The sequence below is a fragment of the Aulonocara stuartgranti genome, assembly GCF_965226115.1.
Source record: "Aulonocara stuartgranti genome assembly, chromosome: 5".
Taxonomy (NCBI): Eukaryota; Metazoa; Chordata; class Actinopteri; order Cichliformes; family Cichlidae; genus Aulonocara; species Aulonocara stuartgranti.
This window is the reverse complement of record NC_138943.1, coordinates 29,376,202-29,398,473: the sequence shown is the minus strand read 5'-3', so window position 1 is coordinate 29,398,473 and position 22,272 is coordinate 29,376,202. Positions and strand designations below refer to the sequence as shown.

Genomic DNA, 22,272 nt, shown 5'->3' with positions numbered 1-22,272 from the left:
ACATCCTTCCTGCTGCCCTCTCCTCGTATCATCTCATTACTTTGGTCTTTGTCCAGGCATTCAGGAAAAGTGGCCTTGCTTGCACAAGAGCTGTGATCCAGGTGCTGTTGCGTAATGACCTTACTTAATGATACACTCTTATTCTGTACATAGTTCATAGCTTTTAATTTCTAAGTGTACACTAATATACAGTGAATTAGGGTCCCTTAAATCCATTCGCTCACATAAATAATGTGCAATATGTAGTTATAGCTGCGGCGTCAGTGACTAAAAGGATGAATATGAGGAGTTATGGCAGGGAAAACCAAGATCAGAGGTAATTTATCTACTCAGCGAATAAGTAGGTGAGTCATTTGGAGCTGCCAACACTGGTTAAAAAATATCAGTTTCCTTCATAAGCAAAGCTTTGTGTGAAACTACTGTCTATAAAGGTGAGGTGAGTCTGTGAGGTAGAAGTGCATCAATTCCTGTTCTGGGTAAAGCGCAGCCATAAAACAAACAGAGATGTCCCACAGACCCGTCTGATAACGTGGTGACACCGGGCGCTTCGCTTCACGCCGTCCATCACACACAATCGATCTTGGTGCGAGTTAACATTCATCACTTCTCACACCTGCTTTTACGGTTCAGGTCAAATTCCTCTACACGCACACAAACACAGACACCCTCCCTCAGATCCATGGATGAATGAGCTTTAACCAGCTTTTTTTTTTGTTTGTTTTGTTGCCCATTAACTTGCAACCTTCTCTCAATTTTCCTCACGTAAAGCAGGTCAACAAGCACCACGTTAAGCACTCGGCTGAGCAGCCAGTCATGCTTGGTGATAATTCGGCACAGAGAATCTGTTCAGAGGTCAGCAGGTGATAAATGAGAAAAAAAATATAAAAATAATGATAATAATAATAAGCCCGGGCTTCATATGCTGAAGCAGTTATGGGGGAAAGTCATAGAAGAGGAGCACAGCCTCCCTTCCTATGTGGAGGCACGGTCCTGGAAATTCTTTGTGTTCTTGTTATTCCTTATCAAACAATGGAACAATAGCTCATGTGCCTCTCACTTTACGCTGCGCCTTGTTTTTTTTCCCAGACTGTGTGTTTGTACATGTTGTGCCGCTGGAGCGTTCCGCGGCTGGAATATCTCTGTTTCATTCTAATTATGAGATCAGCCTGCATAAAAACAGTGACTGATATCTCAAAAGACCACATTTCTGAAGTCTGAAGAATAACAACACCCCCATGCATTATGCAAATGCATGATTAAAAACCTGAAAAGCCTCAATGTCACCTCTGAAAGGTGTCAGAAAAGGTGGTGTGGTGACACTGAGGAGGAATGCGAGGTTACTCGGTGTCTATTAAATGGCAATTTCTGGTAACATAATAATAATTTACATAGAAGAAAAATGTTCATTAATTACTTGCTGAAACGTCTCATCGCTGATGCACTGATGTCCAGCATATGTCTCTGCCTGCACTTTGCCACACATCCTGCTAATTAGTATGACTGAAGATCATGATGAGACTGCAGATATATGATAATGAGTTGGGCCCATTGCATAATATTTATATTAGTTGCTGTTTAATGGCATCAAATTAGCCATTACGCAAAGCTGCTACGGTGCACTCACGGCAGGCGTTCATAAATCATGGTGAAGGGCCACACATAAGAAATTCAGGTTATGACCTTATTCAAGGTTAGAAGGTACAGGCTGACTGATGGGCTTCCCCGGCTTCAATGACTCTGCCTGTCAGATTTGTACTGGCAACCATCACCTTAATAGCCACTTCTCCACACCGTGTTTTCACTTCTATTGCACGAGTTCTTTAAAAAAAAAAAGTGAATTAAATAAAAGTTGTCACTAAAGGTCATTTTAGGTGTCAAATATCCTTCTTTGTTTGTACCTCTGCGGGGATGTGCTCTTGTTATGACAGGCAGTGAGTGAGAAACGATGGGAAGAGGTGACAACAGTTGGCTGCGATGCGTGGCCGCCCTCTGGCTCATCACGGCTCACTTTCAAATCCTCTGTCCAACAATAACTTTACTTGTTCCTCTAATGAGAGGGAAATTCTCCACTGGATGACACAACACGGTCACGAGGAACTTGAGGTGCGCGCAAAATATAAAAAAGGACCCTCCTGCTTTGTTTTTTTGTTTTTTTTCGTGACCTTCGGGTGGCAGATTGCCATTCGAGGGTGGGGATGTGCACGCACACAGTGTCAGATGAGTAAGGACGCAAGGACGGCATCATTAGGAACGCTGCGTCATCTTACAACTGACCACGCCAGAGTACTACATGTCAACTTTGTCAGAACCAGGAAGTAGATCTTGCTGCAACAACACTGATAAACCTGAACGGACCCATACAAAGGTGGAGGGGGGTGAGGGAGTGAGAAAAAGGAGACAGAGACTGGGGAGCAGACACACAGGATATGATGTTATCAAGACAGTTTAATAGGCCTTCAAGCAGGAGAGATTTTAAGCCTGTGTGACACTTTTGTGGCGTGTGCTGGTGAATGTCCTCTTACCTCCTGAAGGTGCTTCAGGCCGCTGATGTGTCTGAAAACAAGAAGAGAAGAGGAGCATTAGATCTAATTAAACTGTGGGGAGGAATTTACAACCTTCTACACAACTAAGTTCTTTTTTTTCCATGGGACTCATTTAATTATTTAAATTATGCATGATGGAAAAACTACATCAGTGGAATGGTTAAGTGGGCAGCAGGGCAGGAGCGAGACTGGTGAAAGACACTTGTGTAATTGGCTGTCAGTTACTCTGCATGCAGCTTGATGAACGAGGGAGAAGAAGGCGGGGATGCAGTTGGATGGAAATGGAGAGCAAAACGGGGAGCGGGGGCATAAAAATAACAATATTGTATTAAAAAATAAATTAGATGTCGATAGAGGACGATGCTTGTGATGACGTGGAAGAGATGTGGCTCAAATTGGAGGAATCCACAAGTGCGGGCAACTCACAGTCTCTCTGAGTCGACGAGCTCTTTGGCGATGTAGAACGCTCGGGATCGGCCATCAATCTGCGTGACAGGGAGGGAGAACGGCGGGAGACGAATGAACACGGTGCATGTTTAAAGGCTCTCTGTGGACACTTACTGCTCTCGAACGCTAATGCGCAGCCAAGCCACGCGGCAGACGAGGAGCCCGACAAAAACTCAGATCCACTTTTTTGTAGATTCTTGCTGTCAAAATAAGACTGATTATTTCATTACGCTGCAGCGCAGACGTGAAGGTTTCCTGAAAATACGTAACTTTTAAATTGAGATGCATTATGTATGAGAGCCTGTGTGTGTGTGTGTGTGTGTGTGTGTGTGTGTGTGTGTGTGTGTGTGTGTGTGTGTGTGTGTGTGTGACAACAGTGCTGCCCATTGATTTAGAAGCTAATCAAAGGGCTACAAAACATCCGAGCCAAAGCATAACACCGGAGCCTTTTAGGGATTTACCGGTACAGCTCCTGTGCTTGTCGGCCTTATTTTTGTTCCTATGTGCTGCATTTCACAAATACTGCATTAAAGTCACACGATCCTCATTTCCTTGAAATAAAACCAAAACAAAATGCAATTAAATGAATCTGTTCCTGGGGCCAACAACTAAAACCTCACTTTTTTCCTCGTTGCATTCTCTTCTCATTTATTGTGGCTTTTCTTTGAAGAAAGGGAGAACAAGGAAATGAATGTCACATAACGAGAGCAGGGGGCTGATGCAATTGTGATAGCAGCAGGATGGGTGGGGTCCATCTTTGAGCTACTGTAAAATGTCTGTTTTCTACTATACAGAAATTGTTTACCCCTCATTTTTCGTTTTTACTTTTGTCAAAGGTCTGATAATTCAAATCTAGCACTGTCAACAAAATAAAGCAGGACTTCAGCTTTTCATCTAGAGCTACTAAACCAATTAGCAGGTCATGGGGCTAAATAAACCACTTTCTCTCTCGCTTTCACTCGTTTTCACATCCCACCACCACTCACCTGTCGTTCATAACCCTGCTCTACTGCCCCCTCTTCCTCCTCAGAGGTACGCCCGTGGTCCTCATCCGCTGACAGCCCAGCAGAGACGGGGTTCATTGGGAAAGGCTCTGTGTAGGCACTGCCAGGGGGAGAAAAAAGTATGAAAGCAGCAAGACAGCACTGGTAATGAAATATGACATATGAATTATCTAGTTTGATGAGAGGCTTTATCATAAAAGCAAATCTTAACCAGGAAGATGCTGAATATATTCAACTGGGATTTCAAGGTAGCACAGAGGACGCATTTAGCACATTTACTGTAAAAAGCCACCGTATTCTAATGGGGCTTCCTTTAAAACACTAAGGATTACTGCAAACTCCCTGTAATTGTGGGTTTTGCTTTTTCCTGTGTGCATCTCTAAGCATTTCTGTCCTCATATGGAGCCCTCCAGAGGGATACTGTAATCCCTTTCCTGATTTGTGCTCTTCACAGATGGCACGTTTGTGTATGTGCGCCGGTAATCCTTTAGTGAGCTTCTACACCTGAGAGGGGCACGTTGTAGGTCACTTCACATTTAATCCCTTTAAATGCAATCTGTGCTAATTATTAATGCCCTCTGGCCCATTAAGACCCATTCAGTATCCTAACAGTCACACTGTCAGTAAGATACCTGAGTAACAGTTACTGGCAGAGCAGCAGTATGACATGTATAGGACAGGTATAATAGGTGCTGGGAGCACTGCCTGTGCTCTAATGAAACACACATTACTACACTTTAAATTCTAACTCATGTTAGTGAGCTCTACTTAATATTAAATAAAAAGCACCTCAATATACATGAGTTTAAGTGACTAGAAAATAAATCAGTTCACAAAATATACTCTCACACTATTAGTAGAGCCAAGATCTCATTTTTGTCACAGTCACTGAGCCTCATACATGACTACAAGAACACAGCTTTAATTAGCATTAAAAAAATGACCCTGAATGTGAACACTCGCTGGCACTCACTAATAGCTACAGGAGTCTCAGTCATGGTGGCCTAAACAAACCTCAGTGCTGTTCTTGGCAGACACTGGAAATCACATTACATTACTCAACAATTACAGCATAGCAAAGTTCAGTTTTTACTCCTGGTAATGACTCAAGGTGGAATATAAGTAAGAGCTGTTTTGCATTTAAGTTGTATTTTATTATTTTAACCATTATGCTGAAAAAAAAAATCATAACTGGGATAAAGTTTACCTTCAGAACTTTGTGACAGAAGCTTAGCACTGGTAAACATCTTCAAATATTTTCATTTCTTAGACCTAAAAGTTTAAAAATGGTGTGTCTGAACATTTCTCACACCACAACCTTTTTGCTCTTTATTACCTCACTTGACCTCAGAGTAAAAGTGGGATGGCAACCTCCTTGTGACTAGGAAAAATTGGTGGTTGCCTGGTGATCACATTGAATTATTTTGTTGTTTGAGATAAATGAAAGCAGTTACAAGGACCAACTGCTGACCCAGAGGTTGAGGCATGGTGAACCTCTGGGTGTAATCACAAGGCGACTGCACTGGTTGCCTGGTTGAGTGAGTATTCAGTCAGTTTAAATCAAACTCTGGTTTAGTTTCCTCGTTGGTGCAGTCTGTTTGTGCAGATGTGAACACGGTAGTCGCACGTGGGTGCGGAACGAAACTATGGCACTGAGACCCTTTGGTGGAGGTGGTCTTGGCGCGGTTCTAAACGAACTCCAGAGCGCTTTGTTTAAGATGTGAACATGATCGGACCTTCAGTCGAACCAACTACCAGGTATGCGCTGCAAGCATAGCTAAAAAACTTCCCATAGCCATGAATACTTTGTATTCTGGGATGCAGCAAGGCACTATAGGTGTGCACAGGTCTGTACAGGATAGCAACTATGTATGAAATGAAAAGACTACTGGGACCAGAGTAAATGAACTACAGGTGTGCAAACTTGCCTCTTTACACTGGAGGACTCGATTCCACTGGTTGCCAACTGCTTGTATTCTGGTTATATTCCCATGTAAGAACAAGATTGCTGAGTTGCTGTTAAATCGCTGTTGTGAAGCAACTACATCACTATCTGTGGAGGAAGTTTCACATCTATCTATTTTCTGTCTTATTGCCATTTTAATGCTGTCTTGGTGCACCAATGTTGCTTCAAGACAGTAGCTGACTGGGAGGGATCGCAGACCTGCCTCCTGTCACATCAGCCACAAAGCTCTGGAGACAAACGTCTCCCCCTAGCATTGTGTGATTGGCCACATTTACCTAACCTGACTAGATACACTGTGAAGCACGCAGTTCAAAATACTGCTGTGAGCTGGAAAAACACGCACTTTAATCTAACTATCAAGTAATATTTAATCTGTGACTCTTAAATGACATTGAGTGTGAATCATCGTCTGACCCTGTGTGACCTTGAATTGGACCTGTTGGAGAAAATGTAAATGACCTGATCTTTCCTTGTACCTTTTCCTCATTACTTGCATTTGCTGCTGTGTGTAATGCTTTTGTTTGGTCTGCTGTTTGTTCTTGGTGTGGCATGCCATTTACACGGCCTGCTGCCAATCCTCCCACAGACCTGAGGTTCATTAGTCTGCAATATTTCTAGCCAGGCTGTTCCCTCCAGTCTCTGCCACACTTATGTGCTACTAAAGTTAAGTCCAAGTAGACATTCACAAGTGTTAATAGTTATTGCTAGCTGACCTTGTGTCTCTGTGCATCCGGTTCTTGACCTCTCTGTTTGTCTGCCTGCCTCACTCAGGTCTCCACTCACACTACTGTTTTCTTCACCCCACCAAATTCAAGCATGATCCTCCTTCAGTGACACAGTGAAGGAGGAATGCATGTGAGATAGATTCTCACATGCATTCCTTTAATCAGTGTTTTTATTGATGCCTCAAACAGCCCTCAGCGCAAACTGAGAGTAGACCAAAGGTTAAAAGAGGTATCCCCCTGGACTTCAACTCCGTTCACTTACACATACTCAGTCACTCACACACACACACACGTGCACACACAGACACCAATTGACCTCACTGGTTTGGCTGGTGAAAGCACCTCCAGCCTGGTGACCTTAGAGAAGACAGGTCAGCCTGGATTGCGTGGGTGATGCTGTGAACAAAGAGAAACGGTGGGGGAATGGATAGCTCCTAAGCTCAAAGTGAGATCAATTACTTCAAACATCCAAGACAAACTCTCACCTTCACCTTTTCACCTTCAACCTTGAACGGCAGAACAATCTTTGTAAACAAACCCTCTGTGTGCGTTATGGATACTTTACACTGGCCAAGAGCCGTTTCCCAAACAAGAAAATGTGAAAGGCACACACACACACACACACACACACACAATGACTGCTGATTTAAAATATACTGACACTTTAAAAACAGCCCATTTTGCCCTATTTTTACTCTAAAGAGTGGCATGCCAAATTTAAACTTCAACCAACTAAATACATAAATGCCATTACCATATTTAAACCAGCAAATATGAGTTTTGTAATATACTAATTCATTAGGCCTTTCACAAGACCATTAAGGCAATGCTATTACGCCAGCCGACTGCAATGTCCCCTGTTAATGCGACAAAGTTAAATCTACTGTGTCAAATTCCGAGGAAGACACAATGGCTCTCTGCTAAACGGCCGATATTCCACCAATCTGCTGCGAATTTGGCGATGCTTGTAATATGTAATTCAATTGAGCTAAACGCTGAGTGTTAAAGTATATATTTGGACCAATGAGACAGGCCTTTTCCCTCTCCTAATGGCACTATTACAAGAAATAGGACCAAAGGAAAAGCTTCATTAGCTTGCTAACTATTGAAGACTGGGATACTAATGGGAGGATTAAGAGTGTGGGAGCAGTGCTAAATAGCTGTTTTTCTGTTTTTAGAGAGGACGATTACATATAGCCTGTGGCTGTTGTGTAGCTGAAACTGTGAGAAGAACACTTGCTGTATTGCTGCTGTCTTCCCTGTGATGTGATCAATAGGTTGAGGTTATTAATATTTCCACATCGTAATTGGTTGCAATTCCTTCCATCCGTATATAGAACAGCATTATAACTCCTGTTCACTTCTGGTTGATTCATCCTTAATGCTGCTATACTTTGGGCCAAGATGCCGAGAGTCTGGGGATGGTCTTGATAAACTGGAACAACAATAACATCGGACCTGACATTCCTGACTGCACCACACCTCGTTCTGCTATTCAAGGGAAAGTCTGCGAGCCTCCACCCCACCTCGGTGACCCCCTTCTTCCCACTTCGTTCTATCTGTCCTCCCCTCTCTCCACCTTGCTGCCTCCCACCAGAGCCCAGCCCTCGTCCTGCATTTCCTGTAAACAGGCTGGTGGGAAGCTCCTAGGCTGGACGCTTCCTCCCCGGGGATGACCTGGCAATGACCTCAGAGTGACTGGCACCAGGCCTGGCCAAACCAGTGACACACCCTGTCCACCACCTCGCTACACAGCCACCACCCAGTGCAACAATGTACTTAAGATGTCTCCCTCATCACTACTAACACTAACATAACAGTGGGTGGAGGAGCTGTTTCAGAGGCCATGCCAAGGCTTTGTCATCACTCTGAGGAGGTTCACGTTGAACCGTTTGAAGTGAAAATGATGCCAAAAGATAAACCACAGATGCATGTGTCACTGAGCTCAGCACAGTGGAAACCTTTTACTGTGTGCATAGTGTGGGCAACATATTTGCATTATTACTGTAAACCTACCTGGAAGTGCTTTGAGGTACCTGAAGGGACACTTTATGCTTCGTAATTTGAGCACAGTCCTAAATCCTGGACTTTCCTTGCTAAAATGGTTGTTTGCCAGCTCTCATTTGTTACTGCAAGGGCTACTTGGCAAACATTATTCTGCTGAGGCTGCACACTCAGCATGAGACTCATCTTTGATAAAGCACACAGAGCTGTAACTTAGTATGCGTGCACATATGCATATACACACCACTTACAAACAAACATCTTGTATAGGGCTTGGAATAAATCATTAGTGCACCTTTTCCTTATCCATTGTACACTATGGTAGCTTGCTAATGAACATGTCTCTTTGCTTTGCCTGAATGCCTGTGTTAAAGTAGCGTCTGAATGCTGCTGGACATTAATCACATGCGTGGAAACAAGCCAAGCCTGTAAGTTCTCCTTAAAATGCATGTCTGCGACTGCAGGCATGGTCCTTTTGTGTGCACTGCTTTGGGGCCACTTGGCCATTTTCCTCACCACAAAAACACACTTTTTCCTCTGTGGGTCTACAACCACATTGACTGTTGAATCTTTCCTCAATAAATCACTGCCTCCGTCGGCTTGGTGGCCTGGGACAGTGGCAAGTGTCAAGATTTGAAAAGAGTTTTGGGCAAGGTGTACACATACACGCAGACAAAAGCACCTACACCAACTATACAGGACTTTATTACTGTGGGCAGTAAAACATAGGTACACACATGCGGTATATACACTCTGACATGTATGGATACACTAAAGAGTGACCCTGGCAATAGATGCCTCTCCAGGGGAACGAAGAATAGGCAAGGTGACTGGACAGATAGGCTTTTTGCATCCTTGTGAGCGCTGTGAGACCTCTGGCACACAATGAGCCACATTGATAGCATCATCAGGAGACAAAAAGCCACGGGAAAGGGCTTGAAACGCAAATGATTTAAAGTGATGTTGAAATATGTATATAAATATGTATGTTGGTATGGGGAAAATGAACAGCTGCATACCTGGAGAAGAAGCTTTGTGTGGCTAAGTGTTACGAAGGACAAAATTTGCTAATAAACCCATAAAACAAACTGTAGATTTGATCATTAAATAAAAAAACAAAACAAAGGACACTGCCAGAAATAAGGGCAAATTAAGGAGGAAGCATTCTGTCCCAGGATCATCTTAAACATTTCACAGAGCTCTTGGTAATGACCCATCTCTTTGACCACACAGAAGTCATCAAACACGACTCTTTTATTAAGACTGGGGAAACACTGAGGCCTGCAGTGGCTGAAGCTGTGCCACAGGCTGGGGTAATTTGGCCCAGTCTGATCTCGGTGATTCCTCACTCTATCACGCACTGCAGTAAACCCTGCTGCCCCTCAAGGGTCCAATGAAAGAGGAGCACTCAGGAGAGAGCTACTTTAATAAAAGCCCTCCTGAACTTAACTATCAGTGTCAGGTACAGGAGAGCAATTATACCACAACTGTTCTCGCTCTCTTTTTCCTGTTCCTACTGCCCCCACCCACCACCTCACTTGATCGCTATTCTCTTTGTTTTCTTACTGATCAGCTCCTTTTAGTCACACCTCCCCTCCCCTCACGCTCTCACACTTTCTTTAGTGTTCGCCACTTCTTACATGTGAAAAAAAACCTCCTCTCAATTTTTGCACTTTTAATTGCATCCATAATGACTTTCTCTAATGTGTGTAACCTGCACTCTGCCAGCTACGCAATTGCCATTACCTGTTCTATCTGCTCAGACTTGCAGAAGAAGCAGCACCACCACCAGATGTGACCTCTAAATCCACCAAATGGAAAATCAGGAGTAAGCTCTCCCATAAGCATTGTCTTTCTTCCCAAAGCCAGTGATGCCTGACATAGCAGGCTGCTCATCTCTCACACACAATGTCTGTCAGCTGTTCTAGGGTTAAGCCTGGACTCTTGCGTGTATTGCGCTGCCCCTAACAACTCAAGCTTTACTCACTTTAAAACTGATTCCAGTGACAGATGCGCTCTCTTGTTCTGCAGACTGCAAAATGAACAGGCAGAATAAGCTTTGTTTCTAGACTGGCTGTTAGTAGTTTTTTGTAGAGATGGCACGATACCACTTTTTTATGTCCGATACCGACACCGATATCATAAATTTGGATATCTGCCTATACCGATATGAATCCGATATAGTGTTTTTTAATCAACAAAACTGTTTTTTAAAATATCTTGCTGCATTTTGCAAGTCTGCAAGTTCATACTCAAGTTTAAAACAACAACTACACTAAAGCTATTCTGTTATACCTGTATACAAAAAAAATATTTCATAGTTCAGCCATACTGATCAATCTAATAAACTTAGACCTACACCATCCTCCCTATTCTGGTATTTTAAAGAGTACTTAGCGTAAATATTAAGCAACCTAACTAATAGGGTTCCAACTCCCAGCAACAACAAAATTAAATAAATAAAAAATAGGGAACCACCCCTCACGCGCCACCTCATGATGCTTAATCGACGTAATCAACCTTAATTTGATGCAGTGTGAAAAAAAAATGCACAGAAATCAATTATTTTTCAAGAAATATTAAATAGATTCAACATCTTTCTTCAACAAAATTGCAGACTGCACAGATGGTACCTTCCCAAAGTAAAAAGTACTATAGCTTACTAGGGTATATATATTAGACTTAATAGTCACTATATACAGTAATTGACTTCTATTCATTTTTACATCAAATTAAAACTTTGGGTGTCAGATAATTATTTATTAAAAGCTAGACATTTTAAATGAGAATAAGAAAGAAAAGTATGTCTTTGTGCCCCCTTTTCCCTGTTAATGCCCTATCGGCCCCCCTGGCTAAACTTTGCTAGATCCGCACCTGCACAGTTACCAGCGTCAGCTACGTAGAAAAAGATCCTGGTGTAGAAATTAATATTAAATAAATTCTAACAACAGCTTATCAAGCTTAAACGTGCTGCTGTTGTTCAGCCGCTGGTTTTCTCTTTCTGGCGCAAAGTGGGCCAAAAACAAAGGAGAGACAGACTCGCGACAGAAAAGCCGATCAGCTGATTTAAGCAGCGAGAGGCAGTCGCTTGTTAAGCTTAACGTGGGAATGCTTTACAAACATTCAGAGATGGACTTACACACTTGCTTTACTTCTCTCGGGGATAACTTTGTCGGAGATGAAATGCCAGGTTGCTAGCGAAGCTCCACATGCTATCCAGACCACCGACAGGTCCTGCATGCCACAGCTGCTCTATCACGTGATGCATACTGCTCCGACTGCTAACGTTCTGAGGTGAGTTACGGCGTGTTGCAAGTTTTGTGAGGTGCTTTCGTGATATTTAATGGATCGGATTACATTTTTTATTTTTCTCCAATATCCGATCCAGTAATTTAGGTCAGTATCGGACCGATACCGATACGTAATATCGGATCGGTCCATCTCTAGTTTTTTGTAGTGTATTAAGGCCAGTGCACTCCAATTCATAGCATATGGAGATTACATTTTCTTTAGCCTAGATGTTGGGATGCAGCTTTAGCCCCAGTGCAGTACAGAAAGATGTGATATCCTTTGTGGTGCTCACAGCCATAAAAAAAACACTGATAGTTGTTTGTATTGGTCTATATCTGGGATTCTAAAGATACACCCACCAGGCAGGTAGCGGTCCTCGGTAAAATACACTAAGGTACATTTCATTTATCGTTATTGGCAGAAAATGACAAAGGAAGCTTTTTGATTGAATTTCTTTAAGCCTCGTTCAGCCATCAGATTAAACATTTCCAGTGTACACAAATAAAGCTGGGGTCATGACAACTCTAAAATGGTTAAAAACCTATAAATCAGCAAATACCAACAGAGGAACCAGATCTGACCAAATACGTTTCATATAATAACCAAATATTTTTAATGTTTGAATTTTTCTGGCTGTATAAACTAGGCACTCAGTTACCGAACCTTTAATAACTTTGGTCTATATTGTGTAGCACTTGCGTGTTCATCTTTGTATGACTGTATGCATTTAATGCATTTAATAAGATGCCACTATAGATGGTAGGGTGTGAGGTAACATCTCTTTTAGAGCTCAGATGAAACAAGCTTTTCAAAATCTTGGTTTTGAAACTAAATCATTTGAAGAGCAGCTGGATTTTTAATCTTACCTTTCATTGTCCGATTTCGATGGCTGGGGTTTGCTGTCAATCCCAGGGAAACTGTTCATATCCACATAGCCATCATTCTCATTGCAGGGGACTGTTGAACGGTTTGGATCCTCAAAAAACTCAGTAACAGTGTGGGATCTAGTGGGTCTGCCTGGGATCTGGATGTTCTCATAGTCTGAGCTCATGGCTGGGATGTTTTCGTAGTCTGAGGTATCTGCACTGGGGAACGAGATAGAGCGGGGTTTGGTCAAAGGCAGCGGCATGGCAGAGCGGCGAGAGCGCTCCTCGAAGGACTCCACTCTAGAGACGCTCCTGCCATAAGCTTTGGGGTCTCCTTTCCTCCTGTGCTGGTCTTTATAAAGGAGAAAGGTGGATGGGAGGTCTGAAGGACGCTGCTGAGGTTTCACCATGCGGGACTGGGGCTGAGGAGAGCTCCCAGTGCTTCTGCGATCAAGCTCGATGACTCTCACTGGACCGTGGTGGCTTGACTCAGAGGAAGAACGCGAAGAGCGGACACTTCCATCACTGAATCCCTTTGAATCTGTCTTTTTCTTGAACTTCAGAGCTAAAAAGCGCTTAAAGGAGGACTTCTTCTTCTTAGGTAGGTCACTGGGTTCGTGTTGGATGAGGAGGGATGGGGAACTCTTGGTAACTGGTCTTTTAGTGATGTAAGCCAGCTCAAATGGTGGAGGGATGTCCACTAGAGAAGTTGGTGTGGAAACACCACTGGAGGACTGATGGCTACGCTGGGAGAAACTTCCAGAAGAAGTTATCATACATGGAAGGGAAAGGGTGTCATCCTTTCTCTTCATCCTGATTTCATCTTTCAATGATTGACCCATCTCAAGTGGGCTGCTCAAGGACACGTCTGGGCCATCTGCAGACCGTGAGTATAACAAGAAGCGGCGAGACTTCATAGATGGAATCACACAGTTTATACCTGCTTGCTGGGGGTGGCTGGTAGACTCACTGTACTTGTCCAAGGACACCGTGTAGTAGTCATGGGTCTGGTATTCCGTCCCTGTCTCCTCTGGTACCGTTTCCGGGACATAACCAGGAACTTTCCCAGAATAGGATCGTGATCGAGTGACTATTGTCTTTCGATCAAGTGTCACAAAATTCTCCCCTTCTGAGTCAAACCCTGCCTCTTCATAAATATGCTCTTCACTATCGGAGTCTGTGTCTTCATAATAAGGCACAATATGGCAGTCCAGTTCCTCTATGTCTTCTTCAAAGGCCTCGGTCGTGTGGGCAAACACCACCCTGTTGGTTAGCTCTGGGGTTCGGCCCAGGTCTAGGTCAGCTGGCACTGTGATATTACACAACCTGAGCCGAGGCTGGCAGCTTTTTCTTTGGCTGCGCAGAGCCTGCTCTCTTTTGGCGTTTCTTTCTTTTGCACTTTTTACTCGGAAATGCTTCTTTTCCTCTGCTTCCTCTTCATCGTCATCACCTATCTCGATGTAATCCTCTGATGAGACACACTCTACCTGCTCAAGGTCATCGTCTTTAGGGCAGAGTGAATCATCAATGTTTGCATACTCATCTGCTGACTCGCTGTCCTTTGTCTTTTCTGTGTGCTCGTTTGACTGTTCAGTGGCCTCATCGATGTGCCCCAGTTCTGAAAGTGCCTGCTTATCCTCCAACTTGTCCACATCATCTGATGACACATAGTAAGGTTCCTGGTTAGAAGCATAGCCTGTTGTGTGCTCTTCATCTGTGGTAGAAGGCTTCCCATCAGTATCATCCTGATTCCACTCAGGGTCAGCAGTGTCAGTCACATCTCCCGGAACAGCTTGTATGACAGAGTAAGGCCCAAACACATCCTCCGTGCTGGATGTGAATCGGAAACAGCCGGAAGGATCCTTGGTTGCCCGTTCTGGTTGCCAGACCTCGGTGTCCCCTGTTTCAGCTGGGTCGCATGACTCACATGTATCACTAGCATCGTCTGTGGGACCAATCACATCGTAGGGATATTCCTCAGTTACAGTTGGAAGCATGCTGAATCCAAAGGCAAACCCTCCACCTGTCAGTTCATTCTCATTTATAAGTGAGTCATGGTGCAGATGCTCGTCCCTTTCTTCACTGACTTCCTCCTTCGGTTCACTGTTGTTGAGTGACTGGGTTTGATCAGCGTCTGATTCCTCTAAAGCTTCATCTGAGTGTTCTGCAGGCTCACAAAGTATTTCAGTCTTTTCAGTTAATCTCTTCTCCTCTACTTCTTCATCCTCCTCTCCTGCTTCTTCTTCTGTTTCAGTTTGAGAAGGTGCTGGTGTATTCTCATCATCATCAGTGCGACTGCCATCTTCAGGGGAGTTCAAGTCAGTGTCATCATTTTCATTCTCAGTAGTGTCAACAGTGGAAATATCATCTGCTTTGACTGTGTCATCAGAGCCGATGCTGTCTACATCACCGTTATTATCTAATATTTCTTCTTCATTTTCTGATTCCTTTTTAGTTTCTGTCTCTATTGTGTCCCCTTTGTCATTATCCCCTTCCTGTGCCTCACTTTTCTCCTCTTGGTCCTGATTCTCCATTTCATGGAGCTCTTCAGTCTCTCCATCAGAGTGAGCCACATCTCCATTACTGAGACTCTGCTGAGCACAGGGCTCCCCCTGTGGGTAAGGCTCATACAGGGGTCTGGGCTTGGGGGCAACAGGAGGTTTTGGACCTTGGACAGTGGGACAAGGTCTCGACATTAGCTTGGACTGCACTTTGATGGTGAGATGACTGCGGACCTTTGGTAGAGGGACTTGCAGTGGATTTTGAAAATCTGAAGAAAGTGAGAAAATTTAAAGAAATTAGTGACGCAAATAATATTTGCCATACTTTGCAAGCTTGCGCTGAGATAAAACATGTGGCTTCTGCTGCTGTGTACACTGCTAAGAGGAAACCTTGTACACTGTAGTAGTCAGTGACACGCAGAAAGCTGCAGGGGACACAATCAGCAGGAAAAATAACAGAGCCACAGGGTACTTAGAGAAGGAACAATAACATTTCCCATCTAGGAAATGACACATGCAGATTGGCCAGTTAAAGCAGGATTAGATAATGATGGGCTGATTACGGTGAAAACTTTTCAACTAAATTCATAAGAATTCTTCACACTGCCATATGTGTATTTAAACAATCTCATAAGATATGATTAAGGTGGTCATACCTATAATAACTTTATTTTTTTTACTATTAAAATGAAGTAGGTGTTAAATTGTGTTAATTCAGTGAAGAGCAATGCTTGTGAAATTTATAATTCTAATGAAACACACCCATACTTAACAAAGTGTGTATACACCCCTGGTCTCTTCCTGTTATTTAGTACCTGCCCTGACGCACATCCTATTAAACCCTGTGTGCACCCTGGTTATCTCTTAGTGTTCCCTCTCTCTCTCTGTGTGCCAGTGCACTCTCCGTCTCGTTTATAGCATATTCTTCCAACACTTTGACTTTTTTTCAGTAATGAAAAAAAAAAAAGAATTCCAGGTTCATTAATCAGGCCAGCCGAGACAACATGAAGGACTCCACGCAGGTTAGGGAAAGGACATTAACTACACCCCCCATCATTCCTCCATAAACCTCTTTAGGAGTACATATTTTCACAACACAAATGCACTTCCTTCTCGCCATTCTTCCCAAACACCCAGAAACACAAGCGCATATGTAAGCACACACAGTTTTTCTTTTCTTTTTTTCCTGAAAGAGTGTGTCAAAGAACAATAAAAGAGGAAGAGAAAAAAAACAAGGATGCCAGTCTGACAAAGCAACCGACTGCAAACAACAGGATATGGATTACGCAACAAGAATTCAATTAGAACAAATGCTCGAAAAACAAAGGAAGAGATAGACACTGGGACCTTGACAGTGCCAAACTCTCAGGATATGATTTCAGACTGAGTCCTTATTATGAATACCAACCATAAAAATCACACCGAACCAGCCTAAAATCTAAAGCGAGGAGGCTGTCATAAAGAAACTGATAATTACTGTTGAGATTCTGTTTGAAATTTTTCACTTAAACTGCACCCGGTTACTAACTTTCTTTCTTTTTTTCTTTCTTTCTTTCTTGAAGGCTAAACCTTTCAGGACAGGTGACCTTTTATCCAGAACAATTGGTTTGTGCACTTTCATAGAGATGGATTATAATCCTAATTCCAAATCTAATACTATAACAGGACATTTTTCCTAGTGGAGCCCTCCACTGGGAACTGGCCATAACGGGTCTGTGATTTAAACCACTCAAAAAGTGTTATAAACAGATAATTCACATGAAAAAAGATCAGTAGACGTGTGACCAAACTATCAAACTAACTAAAATGTAACGGACCAGATCATTTCCAGTCATACAATGAAAATCATCCTGTAACGTGCAAAGCAAGTAGGTGCAATATAACTCCAGGCACCATTAACCAGATTCACAGTTTAACACTCTTGCATTAACACACTTTTCATCATGTAAAACCAAAAGTTGCCTTTCTGGTGTGTTCACGCAAAAGCTTATGTATTTCACAACCAACCTGCGTTCATTCTTGGACATCATCATACACGGTAAGCGAAAGTTATCCTCATTTTTGCCCACACGCCGATCGTGCTTCTCCAAATGACGCGGAAACTTAATCCAAACGCATCGCCGGAGAATCAAGTTGTGGAGGAAGAGGAGCAGAACATGTCATCTTTATCTTCTCCAGTGGTGGTCGACTTGTGCAAGGTGCCTCTTCTCGCAGAATGAGCAGCTGAGCTTTGAGCTCGAGTGCTGATGCTACAGCGGACGCTGCTGTGTGGAAACGGGAGGTGCTTCCTGGCGCTTCCTGAGGCAGGATTACAGAGCGCAGCGCGGACTCGAAGCGCGATTCAGCCCCACTCAAAATGCACTGCACACCAATTTCTCTCAGCTACTGTGGAAGTTTTGGCACTGACGAATCAGTGTACTTCACCACACGAGTGGCCGTCCTTTGCTCCACATATGCGTGTAAATGTTGCCATACAGACCAGCAGGGTCAGATGGAGTTGAGAGAGATTTGTTCAGTAAATATGAAACTATAAGCCACAATTCATCTTCAGCACCGTATCGTCCCGATGGACATCTTTAAATCTGCAGCTACATTTTTATTGTTTTTTGCATGGAAAACAACATCTGTTCTTTGTGTGTGTGCGTGTGAGGTGTCTTTTCATTGACATGTAACTGATGACAGTTGGAAGATCCACAAAGTTAGATAAGCTGTTCAGCTGTGTCGCTGCATACTTGTCGTGCTTGGAGCATCACTGGATTATCTAATCAGAAATGAAGCAGTTTTTCTCCAGTGTGTTTTGCTCATGGAGCATTTCCTGAACTAGAACAGTGCATAGAAAGGCTCCTAAAAGCAGTTTCCAAAAACAGTTTCTCTAGGACGCCAAAGCTTTTGCTATTGGCTGGGCTTCCTGGCCCGGCATCTGTGGCATGATTGAATGAATGCAACCCTTTAAAAACCTCTCTTCATAACAGGAAACTGCTCTCCCAGTTTCCTGCACAACAGGCACCACTTCCTTAGCAACAGATGGGAAAGGTTGGTAATGTTAACCCCTTAGGTAACCTCCAACAAAGATGATTGACTGGTGCTCTGCAGAGCACGATGGTTCGAGGAATAGAAAAACTTCAAACAGCTTAAAAGTGGGGCTTATGGTGGGATTCCAAGGACACCTTGTGCAACATGGGGGGACTGGGACCGTAGCCCACTTAGGGGTCTCTGATTTGACAGCTCCCAATGCTGGTTAAATGCCCACACTTAGAATAGGAGGAGCTCACCTCTTTCTTCCTGCTTTTCTACCCACTTGAAGGTCAAACAAAGCGGCATACCTCAGGGATTTCTACAGCGCAGTTGAAGTGGATAGTGATAGAGCAGAGAAGCACAATGAAAGAATCATCTAGTGTATCACCACAGGGCTCTGGTCTTCACTGCTGCGCTGGCGTACAGACCCATACATTATACACACTGGAAAATTCCCATTCCAGATGGTTTGGTGCAGAAGGGACCAGACTTTGCTGCAGGTGCAAAGAGAGTGTTCATGTCATAATGACTCCATGTTATCTTTGCTCTTCTGTGGGTCGTCTAATTAAGAAATATAAAATAAAATTACTGCTTGCTATTATACAATTCCTGAATTATTAACTGTATCACCATAGAGGATGTTAAATATGAGATTATTTCACTTGGAAATGTGACCGCAGCATTTGGTGCAGTAATTAAACTCTTTATTTGTGTATGATGCTGACTAATGTATTTTTCAATACGGTACAGCAAAACAATTTGATCACTGTGACTCAGTTGTTCCGCTGCCAATTGTTAGATTGTGAGGCTGTAAAAAAAACATAAATAAAACTATTGTGGTATGCTGAAGCCAAGTGGGGTTTTTTTTTGTCAGTAGTAGCACATTTATAGCTGCCGTAAAGCAACCTTTTGTTTTTCAATTGGATGACTAAAGATAGCTCCGGTCTGGTCTTTTGGCAGTGCCAATGTGCCACCCTCAAGAGTATTTTATTCACAATTGGTGCGCATGACCTTTTTTTCGTGTGCTTTCATTTGTGCAAAATGTGTTTTGCTTTTGCTGGGTGTGCAAATAGAACCTGTCAAGAGTATTGTGTCATGCTCTTGCAGAAAAGAATGGCTTCAGTAGTAAATATCTCCACCAGATGTGGCACAGACGGTCAAAACATGTTTTTGGATGGAGAACACAAATTTCCTGGACAGCCTGTGGCTGTGCACTGCGCTCTGTCACCCCACCTGGAACATGGCTTGACTGGAAGAGAGAAGGGGACAACAGTGATATTATTGAGAAAAACACGCTGTAGTAGCAGAAAAACAAACTGACTTGATCTCACCCCGCACTCGCCAGCACACCCAACACCAAACAGGAAAGGGATTGGGCAAAGGGGTCAGCAACTTGTTCCCAGAGCTGACACAATCCATAACACCTGCTTTACAAGCAAATCACTAGACTCAGTGGATGGTTTGAATGTATTTATTCCTCTGAGAGAGCTGCGAGATATCACAGTTTAATGCAGCTGGTTGCTAGAAAGCACATGTGTGACACAGATATGTGTGTCAACGAAAGAGAAACTTTTGCACTGAATAATTTTCCAAGAAAGCAGACCAGTGAATTAAGCAGCCATGCAGTCAAACTGCAGTGCATTATTGATTAATGTGATGCTTGAGAACAATCAGGCAGAGGTCTTTCACCCTTTAAAGCGACCTCTAACACCTTTATAATTGGAAGGCAAAGCGTTTGACTCCTGCAGCGGATCGAACAATCATCGACGTGTTTTATTGATCCCCAACTGTGAACCAGTAAGGACAACAGTGCTCTTCAGAGACTTTTGAATAGACTCTGATTTTGAGACTTCACAGCAGACGAGGTGAATATGACAGGACAACAGACTTCATTACAAAATGCGAGGGGAGATTATTTCAGGATTATTTTTCTTTTTCCAACAACTGTGGCAAGACAAAGAAAAAAAAAATCATGATTCATTATTAAAAATGAGCACATCAATGTCTCTTGAAGCCATCTCGAAATTTTTATGCCTAAAATACACACAAAAAACATTTTTTGCAATCTGAAAGAAAACCCTGCTGTCAGCAGTGTTTCCTCCAACTCTTTCAACAAGGCAGACCCCATCTCCAAACTCCCTCCACTAATTTTGCTTGCACACACAGATACATATATATATGGCTATACTGCATGTATAAATGCAGCTGAGCTTTACAATAAGCAGACAGACCCTGGGCATCAGCACAAATAAGCAGCAAATACAGGTTTCATTCCCCAAAGGGCCTTTAGGAGTCTACAGCACATCAATCAGATTACCTCGTATCACCACTGACATCTGAACAATAAAGTACATTATATCAAATTTAGGAATATTCAAGCTCTGTTACTGTTTCAGATCTGTCCCTGCCACACTGTAAATTTCATGCTCTCGTAAGCACTTTGTAAAAATGCCACATAAGTTTTCCAAATCATGATTGAGTGGTGCGTCAGTGGCGAATTAGGTCATGCTATCTTTCAGAAGGTCTGTTTGTGTTAAGTCTAGGCTACTCAAAGATAAAGTGAAAGCACTGTTGCATTCCCAAAAAAACAAAGTATTATTGCTCTGTAGTAAAAGGCCATGGCTCTGGAACAATAGCTGTCATATTGTCGTTAATTAGCCTGAAGCCCAGAGACTAGGCCAGACCCTGATAATGGATGAATTTGTTATTCTTTTTTCTATATTGCAGTGGAGGCAAAAACAGTGCACCACTCAAGGAGTTCTATAAAAAGGAGCATCTGCGTCCTCAGAGGCCTTTCATTGTGACAGACTGATGAGTTATTGTCTTTATCTCTGCAGGTTCTTACCGAATTATATATTTCCGTAATCTGTGCAGCGTGCTTTTGTTTATCGCTTTAATAGCGCTCAACACTGAGGTCCCATGTGACAATAATAACATGAATTCCCTGGACGGGATCCGCTCTGAGCATGTAAAGGCGCGTGTGTGCATGTGCTGTGCGTGTTCATGCAATTATGTGGCGTACATGTCTCCACACGAGCACGCATGTGTTGTGTGCTATCCACTGTGACCAGTCTGCTTGTGTATGCCACTAAAGGAACTGGAGAGAAAACAATAGGATCGTGAAAAAAAGTCCCGAGCCAGAATTTACTCTTCCTGTGAGTGTTTTCACATTTCTCAGCCAAAGGAGACTGGGAGGATGCAGATACTCCTGCTAGTGAAACACACGTCTTTGGCAGAGCTTTTATATAGTCTCACGCAAGTCTGGATGAAGGTGCAAGCACATTGTGCATTGAGTTATGCAACAACGTGGAACACAAGAAAGGATTTCATTTAACCCCATGGACAGGAGTTAGATGTATTAGAATGGCCGTCATTAGCTAGAATGCCTCCACTCCAGTTTATTTTTGACAATACATCAAAGCTGCAAATGAAAATATCATGCTTTAGGCTGCTTGAAGCCGTCGCATAAATAAGGAGACACATCCTGTTCAATGGCAGCACTAAAACATACGTCAAATCTCTGATAAATATAAATGAGCACTATTCATTCCAAGCAAACGCCTGCACATAAACTTTTTGTTTCAACAACAATGGTAGCCACACACGCACGTTGCAGCAACAACATATAACATATCAGCGGGGCTTTCCACTTTCTTCTGACAATGCACCTTTCAAGATATTGTCCTCGGGTGCAGATACGAGTGACCGATGTCTGTGTGCATGCGTGTGTGCGCTCAGCCCTCCATTATCCAGATAGCTGCATCAGAGTGTGTGGAAAACACAGATGGCTGTTGCTTTTGCTTCTTGTGTGACCTTTTACACAAAGATAACAGGGTGGTCTCTTATCCCCACGACCCCTCCCCCTCTTCCCCCGAGCCCCCCAAAAAACAGCGAGGCCTGGCAGCTCAGA

The 22,272-nt window shown here is 43.1% G+C and overlaps 1 protein-coding gene across 2 annotated transcripts in view; it reads right to left on the bottom strand.

The window, feature by feature from the left end:
* fgd5a (FYVE, RhoGEF and PH domain containing 5a) overlaps positions 1-17,866 on the bottom strand; it is a 33,670-nt gene extending 15,804 nt beyond the window's left edge. For both annotated transcript variants that reach the window (XM_082532668.1, XM_082532669.1), the window contains exons 1-5: positions 17,355-17,866; positions 12,847-15,616; positions 3,977-4,094; positions 2,970-3,028; positions 2,523-2,553 (exon numbers count right to left, since the gene is read on the bottom strand). In XM_082532668.1, the coding sequence (XP_082388794.1) occupies positions 2,523-2,553; positions 2,970-3,028; positions 3,977-4,094; positions 12,847-15,616; positions 17,355-17,364 (2,988 nt within the window). In that variant the 5' untranslated portion in view covers positions 17,365-17,866. The remainder of the gene's footprint in view (positions 1-2,522; positions 2,554-2,969; positions 3,029-3,976; positions 4,095-12,846; positions 15,617-17,354) is intronic.
* Positions 17,867-22,272: the final 4,406 nt, after the last annotated feature.